The following is a 9619-nucleotide window of genomic DNA, read 5'->3' on the forward strand; positions in this document are numbered from 1 at the left end:
TAGATTACAACAAGAGATCCGTCGTAAGGTTAAGGCTCAATGCCCGCTATCACTGATGTGCGCACTCACCTTAGCCCGCCTCTATGAGGATAAGTTTGCGACAGTGCCGAGAGCAACTACAAGACCTGCTAACTATCGCGCATCCACTGCAGCTCCAACATCGGCTCTACCTCGGGATCCAACTATACTGTGACTGTCCCTAATGTATATGTCCTTAATGTTGCTGGGGGTGATCTGGTATTGAGAACTAAATGGTTGAAGCGTCTTTGAGCTCACATAGTCGACTATGACGCGGGTTTCATCAAGCTTTTGCATGAAGGAAAGTTTCTCACAGTTTATGGTGACAAACATCCCACACTTATACAAGTACAATATCATCACATTAGACGATTTGTGAATACTGATGCTATAGCAGAATGCTTTACATTGCAAGTCCAACATGATAATCAAGAGGAGAACGGTGGCTTGAAACTGCCTAGTGACATGCAACCTAACTTGGCAGCCTTACTGTATTCACATGTTGCTGTATTTGATACACCTTCGAGCCTACCTCCTCCAAGATCCCATGATCATGCTATTCCGTTGGTTAAGGGTGTTGAACCTGTCAAGGCAAGACTTTATAGATATCCCCACAATCAAAAGGCACAAATTGAACTTATGGTGCAGGATATGTTGAAGGAAGACATTATACATCCTAGCAAGAGTCCATTTTCGTCTCCTATTCTGTTGGTGAAAAAAAAAAGATAAATCGTGGTGCTTTTGTACCGATTATCGTGCCTTGAACAGCATAAAGACAATTTCCCTATCCCAATGGTAGATGAATTATTGGATGAATTGTTCGGAGCTACTGTGTTTTCGAAGTTGGAATTGCATTTCAGATATCATTAAATTCGGGTTAAACCAGAAGATCGCTTTAAGATGGCTTTTTGGACCCACCAAGGCCTCTACGAATGGTTGGTCATGCCATTTGGTCTAACAAACACTCCAGCTACATTTCAAAACCTTATGAATGATGTTTTTCATCCTTACTTGAGGAAATCCGTGCTGGTTTCTTCGATGATATTTTAATATATAGCTCAACATGGAGGCTCATTTGCTTCATTTGAAGCTATATGGTAGCTTCTTCAGCAAGAATTCTTGTTTGCAAAATTTTCAAAATGTCTTTTTGGGGTGTCTATAATGGATCACTTGGGTCACACAATCTTAGGAGATGGAGTTCACATGGACTTGGATAAGGTTCGTACAGTCAAGGAGTGGCCAACACCTTCTAATCCTAAACAACTTAGAGGATTTTTGGGATTGAGTGGATATTATCGACGATTTATTCAGGGATATGCTTCTTTAGCAGCCCTTTTAACTGATTTATTAAAGAAAGATGCATTTGAATGGACTTCTCTTGTAGCTCAAGCCTTTGAGAAACTCAAAGTGGCTATCTCTTCAAGACCTATTTTGGCGTTGCCAAACTTTGATATGCCCTTTGAACTGGAAACTGATGCTTTGGGTATGGGAATAGGCGCAGTACTCTCACAAAGCAAACACCCTGTTGTTTTTTTCTCTAAGAAGTTGTCCCCATTGATGCAAAGGAAGTCAGCATATGTCAAGGAGTTTTATGCAATTACTGAACCCGTGAAAAAAATTCGCCACTATTTTCTTGGTAAGAAATTTGTGATTTGAACTAATTAGAGGAGTCTCAAATCCTTGCTAGAACAAAGTTTGCATACACCTGAGCAACACAAGTGGCTCCATAAACTATTGGGTTTTGATTTTGAAATTCAGTATGAACCAAGTCTAGAGAATATCTCTGCTGACGCTCTTTCACATTGCTATTTTGGGGCTTGGTCTACACCTATGTCTAATTGGTTGAAAATTTTAAAGCAAAAAGTTGAAGTCGATGCAACACTACAAGAGATTCTGCGACAATGCCATACTAATTCCTTGAGTGATCATAATTTAATTCAAGTAATTCTCCAGGTAGTGGTTCCTACGAATAGCAATTTAATTCAAGTAATTCTCTAGGATTATCATGACGATGCACTAGGAGGTCATGCTGGGATAGCTAAGACAGTTGAGTGTATTTCTTCCTCTTTTTATTGGCCAAATATGCAGCGCGATATACGCCGCTATGTTCTCCTGTTCCATTTGTCAACGAGCTAAGGTGGATACCAAGTTGCCGGCTGGGCTACTACAACCACTACCAATTCCATCACAAGTTTGGGAGGATATAGCCATGAACTTTATTGTGGCTCTACCTCCAACTAATGGCTACTCGGTTGTCATGGTAATCATTGACCGTTTGACAAAATTCTCACATTTTATTCCACTTCTGCATGATTTCTCTAGCAAGACAGTGGTTGAATTATTTATCAATAATATAGTGAAGATTCATGGGTTTCCAAAGTCAATTGTATCAGGGACAAGGTTTTCATGAGTAACTTTTGGCAGCAACTATTCAAACTCCAAGTGGCAACAGTGGCAATGAGCTCGGCCTACCACCCTCAATTCGACGGCCAAAGTGAAGTTCTCAACAAATCCCTTGAGATGTATTTGCATTGCTTCTATTTCGATCAACCTCAGAGATGGCTGGAGATGCTTCCTCGGGCCCAATATTAGTATAATACATCCTTCCATAGCAGCATAAAGATTACTCCATTTAAAGCCTTGTTTAGCCGTGATTCCTCAGCGCTTGGGCGCTATGAATTTTTCGTTGAGGATGAACTTTCACTATAGGAATTGTTATTACAGCGGGACAAGCTTTTAGATTCTCTCAAGCTGCACTTGTCACGTGCACAACATTTTATGGAGTAATTTGCTAATTGTCATTGTCGTCAGGAGGAGTTTGTTGAAGGCGATTTGGTGCTGGTCAAATTACAACCTTATCGGCAACACTCAGTGGCCTTACGTAAAAACCAGAAATTGGAAATGCGCTACTTTGGGCCCTTCCCGATCAAGAAGCTAAGTGTTGTCACATATAAGTTGGACTTGCCACCGGCGGCGAAGATTCATAATGCTTTTCACATTTCTGCTTTAAAGAAGTTTATGGAGAGCTGAACCCTCCATACTTGCCACTACTGCTTCAATCTAATGAGGTTGGTCCCGTACTACAGCCACATGCAATACTTGAGGCGCAAACAATGATCAAGGATGCTCACAAGAACTCTGAGATCTTGGTCCAATGGGGTGAAGGAAAGACGAGTATCTCAACTTAGGAGAATGCTAACACTTTTGACAAAGTTTCTCCTCAATTCAACCTTGAGGATAAGGTTGTTCTCAATGGGAAGGGTAATGTTACGTGTATGAATAAAGGAGCAGCACCTATAGCAGGTCACGCAAAACAAAAGCATGATGGGATGGTGAATGCAAGCATTTCAGTCGGAAAAAAGTTAGTTACGAAAAAGGGACACGTGGAGAATGACCCGCTGCATCAAGGACCAAGAATAAGTGAGAGAATTAGAACTACAAATACTCGCTTAGAAGGTTATGAGAGGGCAGCGTGATGTGGTACTCTTCTCCCCCTGATATTTCTGTTGTGCCTTCCTCTCTCTCAGCTCCTTATTCTCTTCTTAATTCCTTCTTTAATATTCTCTTCAGGTATCCAGCACTCATAATTAATTCTATGGCTTGACTTCACAACTATTTCCTTAGTTCTATAATTTCTGTCAATATATTTTTCTTGTTCTATTTTCTTGTTCCCATTTCTTCTCAGTTATATGTTACTGTTACATTGACTGAAAATTTTGAATATTCATTGTACCACATTACTAATTCACATCAATATATATATACGTGTATTTTATCCTCCCTACATCCTCTTACCATATAAGTGACTATGATTTCTTCTTCTAAGTGATGGAGTTCAGGAATAAAAGAAAGTGTGTGGTGTAAAAACACATTAGGTTTTCTTTTTTGTTGTCTTTGAAAGTGAAACACATTAGGTTAGTATGTATGACTGTCCTGTCATGGCATGCAGTCTTATGGGCTTCATGATTTTCTTTGGGGTTTTCAGCTTTCTCGTATCCCTTTTTTCTATTTTCATTTATATCTTGAATTAATTATTAATGATTTATCCTTCCGAAGAGATTATTTGACCAGAATCAAATTCCTCTGGAGTGAAAAAATTGACAAAATAAAAAAATAAAAGCCTAAAATTCTTAAATTAAAGTTGTCAAACTCATATCTGGTTAATGATTAAAAGATTAGAAGGGTAAAAATAAATAAATAAATAGTGGGAGGTTGTTTCGGTAACACAATCCTTAGATAGAGAAATAATGAAACCAGTGACTGTATGGCTTTAAGTGATGATACATCATGATACACAATCTAGTTCTAGTCTTTAATAAAATGCCCGTAACTTTCTTCTGTAGACAAGATGCATGGTGGTAAGATTTGGCAACTTTCTCAAGTTCACCATCCAAACTCACCCAGCTACATTCAATTCAAGCCATCAGAGGTAAGTTAGAAATAACAATTCTTTTCTTGAGCCTTAATTAAATGACCTGCAGGACATAGTCTCCCAACACCCCAAGCCTCTTGAGAGAGAGAGAGAGAGAGAGAGAGAGAGAGAGAGAGATCACTTTTACATACGCAGAGGCCAATTAGTTGGTAAGCTCAATACACAAACATCATCATCATATCAAGCAAAGGAAAGAAATCTCACTCTCCAAACACCAAACAATCCCTTCCTACAAGCAAACCTGCTAAACAACACTTACAAACACCCTTGCGAATTGCCTACAACACGCCCCATCCCCAAACGTAGAATAACTTCAGTAACGAGTTACGACAATAAATGTATTCTTTCATCACTACTGCCAAATCAAATTCTTGTCCTTCTTTGGCCAGGATATGTGTTGACCGACAGCTATGTATGACGATTCTCATTTGTCAAGCTACTACTGCTACCGCCACCCACACGATTCGGTTCCCCTACCCTTGCTGCCAAAGCAAGAACTTCTGGGGACATTTCCCAGCTTCCGCTTTTTCTACCCCAGCTTGATCGCCTAGGATGGAGTCCAGCACGGTCGGCTGTCTCATCAACTGTCGTCCTGATTTCAGGAGACAAATCACCTAGTTCACCTTCCTTTACAGTTGTTCTCTCATTGTTTAATGGACCTTCAGAATGGTCAATTCCGGCACCCATGTCACCCCAGACCGTTTTCCTCCCCATTTCTATGTCCTCCCCAGCTTTTCCCATATTTTGGTTCATAAAGCCTCCGCCCACCGATCGGGTAGGTAATGCTGGTTCGTTTGGCACCAATGCCCTGAAGTCGTTCTTGGATGGAGGAATGCTGGTGCAGAATATCTCTTTGAAATTATTCAAAAAACCTTTATTATATGGGTTTGCTCGTGCATCATATCGATATCTGAAATTCTCGTACGTAGTCTGCAAGAGTAACACCCAAATATCAAATTGTGGCGTTGTACACTCCTACAGTAATTTGAAAAGCTATCTCACTTTTAAGTCACAGATATATAAGAACACTAATTACCTGATTTGTACTAATCAGATATAAATGGAAGGCAGTAAGCCCTCCAACAAACCACATAGATATGAAGGTGTAAACTATCAGCACTATGGAAGCTGGTGTTTTGATCATGGCCTTCCAAATTGTTATCTCCTCTGATACCATAATTCTTCTAATATAGACCCAGCAAAATGCGAAAACATATATACAAAGTAGCGTAGTTGAGAAGACAAACATGAAGAAGAACCTATAATTACGCTGCATGAAAATTGAGCAAGCATTCAGATACATAATGTCAAATTAAAATATAGAACTTGTCAAGAATGGAGAATGAGAAATCTCAGCATGTAATCGTCAACTGTGAACAGGACTCATTTAAACCCCATAAAGTGAAAAAAAAACACCTTATAATAGGGTCTTGCTGAAGATGCATAAAATCAAGGAACATCAATTAATAGCATAAGTGAAAGGAGAAAAAACAAGTCTTTAGATTGTCCAATTCAGTTCAGTGCAAAAATTGTCTAAAATTGTTCATTACAGAAGAGTACCTCTGGAAAGAAGATACTATTTTTGGTTGCTTGGAGGTTACACAATAGAAGAAGCATTTATCTTTCCTTACATTTAATAAATCACACCTCCCTCACTCCCACTCCAAATACCAACCAATTGAAGTAATCATCCTTCTCTGTTATTTTTTAAAATGTTTTCACTAACACTACAACAATGACACCTTGGTTTTTCCGTTTTCAACCATTTACAAAGGGGATGCCTTCCTTTTTCTTTAAACAAAAAATTACACGAACCTTTTTTGAAGTTTTTCTATCAATAACATCACCATTTTTAATTGTTACAATTTACTTCAACAAAATTTGAAATAATGAGAAAAATGGGAACAAGGTAACATTTTTGTATTTATTAGTTAAAAGATAAAATGCAAAAATAAAAACAGGAAACAAGCCAAAGTGGATCCAAACTTTCGTCACAAGAAAAGGAAAGAAAACTTGAAAGGCAATATCTAACTTACCAGTCCAATACATTGTCCAACCCAGGGGCAGTGATGATCAAACCGTTCAACACAGTTATTACAGATTGAGCAGTGAGAGCATCGAGGAGGCCTGTAGAGCATACAAGTATCACAATACTTGACTTTAACAGTTGCTCCATTGACATCAACCTCCTTGAAGCGAGGCAACCGCAGTTGAGGAGTCTGACCAGCACCAACATCTACATTATTATCGAAACCTTCTGGCTCTGGAGGATGTGCATTGCGTGGGATTATGCCAGGATCTCGGCCAGATGTTAACAAAAGAAGAACTAAGTCCTGAAAATATTACACCATTGCCAATCAGTTGAAATCCTTGGTGTGCATAGAAAGGAAATTAGTTAGCTAATGCATCCACACTTTTACGAGAAAATCAACAAACAATGATTAAGCAACAAATAAACAATATCTATATAAAATTGTTTAATTTGGCAGCTGGCACTAAAGACACAACCAAAAACAGAGACTAATATGGACTTATCATATTTGTTAGTTCTATCCTTCAAACAAAAAGGATATTCAGCTTCCAGAAGCAAAGAAGCCATTTTGGAATTTGAAAAATGGTCTATAGAATCAAGTGCATCATTTTAGAGCATTCTTTCTGTGTTTTGGAAGCATTAACATGTTACATCATATGGTGTCTCAAGTTAAAACTGACCTACTCAAATATTTGTCTATCCTTAAAATGACCATGGAATATGGATAAAATTGTTTCAATGGCCTCATGTCGTTGTTCCATGGAGTTTTACAAAGAGTACCTAATTTCAATAAGAGCAATGGAGCAAAGGGATTGTCAAACTCTCTTAGAGTATCAATAATGCTATTTTTGCTGAATGGTTTAAGGAGGAGGATGTTCAACCCCTTTCTCTTTCCCTAATAAGATATACCCTTTCATAGATATAAAAAAAGGGGATAAAGATCAATGATAAGATTGCACTACCTCCACTAGTCTGTGCATAGCTTTGTTAATGGGTGATGGCTACGGCTAGCTTTGTTTCATAGATGGTTCCAATTGCAACTTGCAAACTGTTAATAATGGGTATTATCCAGGTAGTCCTTCATTTAGGATTTAACCACTTTTTTCTAGATAACTTCAATTATGTGCATTTGAGCTTCAATAGACTGATAGAGAAAAATGTTTCCCATGTTTCTACTAGAAGTGGATTACCACTACAGTTAGCAAATACTTCCTGTACATCTAAACAAGAGAGAGAGAGAGAGAGAGAGAGAGAGAGAGAGAGAGAGAGAGAGAGAGAGAACTTACATAAACTGTGAATACAGCAGCAACAGCTGTTATGCTTATCCCCCAGTGATCATTAAAATCATCCATCAGTTTTCTGGCAACAAAAGCACAGAAAACTGCAACAGGAGCAACAATGAGGAGAATTGTCAGTGCCAATGATCTCACATCTGGTCCAAATATGAACCTGCCCTGAAAGAAAAATTTCTGCAAAAGAAAAGCACGGAAAACATGAATTAGTAAGCATCTCCTAAGTGATAAATTGGCCAGATATAGTAAGTAATTCAAATAATATGCAGCAATATAACTAAATTTTCCTGTTCAATAAATGTTTTGTAACAAACAAATTACAACATGAAAAGTACATCTGGACTTGATTCCCCAAAGACCACCAGAAAAATGTTCCCAAATCAATTTCTTAGAAGTTAACATTTGGTGATTCCTTAAATTAGAGAAGAACAGCATAGTAGAATGTTTGATTCACTTTGATCATGTCCACTTCTTATGTATTTAATTTCCCATCCAGTTTTCCAGATTCTTTTGATAGAACAATATCTCAGGCATTGATCAAATCATAAGTAATAACTTGCAGCCTCCATTGCCTCCAAAGCAATTAGAGCTTTCGAAACATTTCATCAACGGTTAGAAAGAAACAGAAAGTTCAACATTTTTTATCCTACCCAAATAAACTACACTAAATTTGACACGCCAATCAGACAACCAAATGGATGTTACAGCTGCAAGGCTTCATTAGTCAGTTCCTCAGAGAAAAAACACCCTTAGAGACATATTTCCTAAAAAATTAAGCAACAGATTCGAAAAAGTTCCTTTGTATTTTTTTTTTTTAAAAAAAAACTCCATTTTCTTTACACCTTTTATTCCCTCCCCCCTCCCCTTTTTCTTTCATACTCAGCTGGAAACCCTTGGTTGAAGACCCCAAAACAAAACAAAACCCGATCCCACTATAACATAAAAATGATAAGACTCATAATTCATAAGAAAACTTGCATTAAAAAAAGTTAACACGCAACAAATGAAGAGAAAAGTGTAAAACATAATGAGAAAAAAAGTTAAAGCTCAAAGCATAAATCAGAAGCAGAAGAACTGACATTACTGCCCTTCCAAGCTTGGTAAACCCGCAAATCACCGGATCCTGAAGCCAGATCGGAGCGCTGAGGTGGAGGCGCCACGTACATATCTTAAGCCCCCAAAAAGTTTAAACCTTTCACAATCTCCGAAAAGCAAAACCCTCAGTCGATTCCAGAGATTTCAGCACTCGAAAGGTTGTAAATCTACCGCCATGGACACTGAATCGGCCAAAGTTGTTTCCGTGGAGCTCAACGCATGGAAGTGGGAAAGTAATTGCAATGAAATGAAATGCAGTGTGGAAGCAAAGGGTTTTCTAGTTTTTCCCCTTTTTTCCTCTCTCTTTCTTTCTTTGTTTCTTTGTTTTCTCTCTCTACTCTGTGATTGTTGTGTTGTGTGAGCTGGGCTTGGTTATTAGGGAAGCAGAGGTTCTCTTCTTTCTCTGACTAATTTTTACTGTCACTGTATGTGGACATGTCTCTGCTTTACAGCACCATGGAAAATGACGTGGCATGCTTCCATTGGATGCTGATGTGATAGACCGGTTTCGCTACTTGATTCCAAGTTTTGGGAGGAACCTCAAATTTTCCTTTTCCATCAATAAGGGATAAGTAAATACTCTACCGTACTCGTATTTGTAGATTTCTGGTTCTAGCCGGTAGTTCTTTGTTATTATTATGGAAAAATTTTTAAGTGTGATGATATATTGGTATTAGTAATTTTTAGTTATTAATTTTAATTATAAAATATATATATATATATATTATATATAATTAAGATTAATAATTA

The 9619-nt window shown here is 38.0% G+C and overlaps 1 protein-coding gene across 1 annotated transcript; it reads right to left on the bottom strand.

The window, feature by feature from the left end:
• Positions 1 to 4200: 4200 nt before the first annotated feature.
• On the bottom strand, positions 4201 to 9382 carry LOC130935244 (probable protein S-acyltransferase 7). Its single transcript, XM_057864885.1, has 5 exons — positions 8854 to 9382; positions 7769 to 7951; positions 6487 to 6783; positions 5487 to 5720; positions 4201 to 5380 (listed from the first exon to the last, which is right to left on the bottom strand). Exons 1-5 carry the CDS (start codon positions 8938 to 8940, stop codon positions 4859 to 4861), a joined length of 1323 nt encoding a protein of 440 aa, XP_057720868.1. The 5' UTR covers positions 8941 to 9382; the 3' UTR covers positions 4201 to 4858.
• Positions 9383 to 9619: the final 237 nt, after the last annotated feature.

The sequence above is a fragment of the Arachis stenosperma genome, chromosome 6, assembly GCF_014773155.1.
Source record: "Arachis stenosperma cultivar V10309 chromosome 6, arast.V10309.gnm1.PFL2, whole genome shotgun sequence".
In the NCBI taxonomy this organism is placed as follows: Eukaryota; Viridiplantae; Streptophyta; class Magnoliopsida; order Fabales; family Fabaceae; genus Arachis; species Arachis stenosperma.

Coding starts and splice junctions, on each gene's coding strand:
- LOC130935244 (XM_057864885.1), bottom strand. CDS start 8,940: ATGTACGTGGCGCCTCCACCTCAGCGCTCCGATCTGGCTTCAGGATCC. Junction 7,952..8,853: donor AAGCTTGGAAGGGCAGTAAT/GTCAGTTCTTCT, acceptor TTTCTTTTGCAG/AAATTTTTCTTTCAGGGCAG. Junction 5,721..6,486: donor TTGGACAATGTATTGGACTG/GTAAGTTAGATA, acceptor ATTTTCATGCAG/CGTAATTATAGGTTCTTCTT.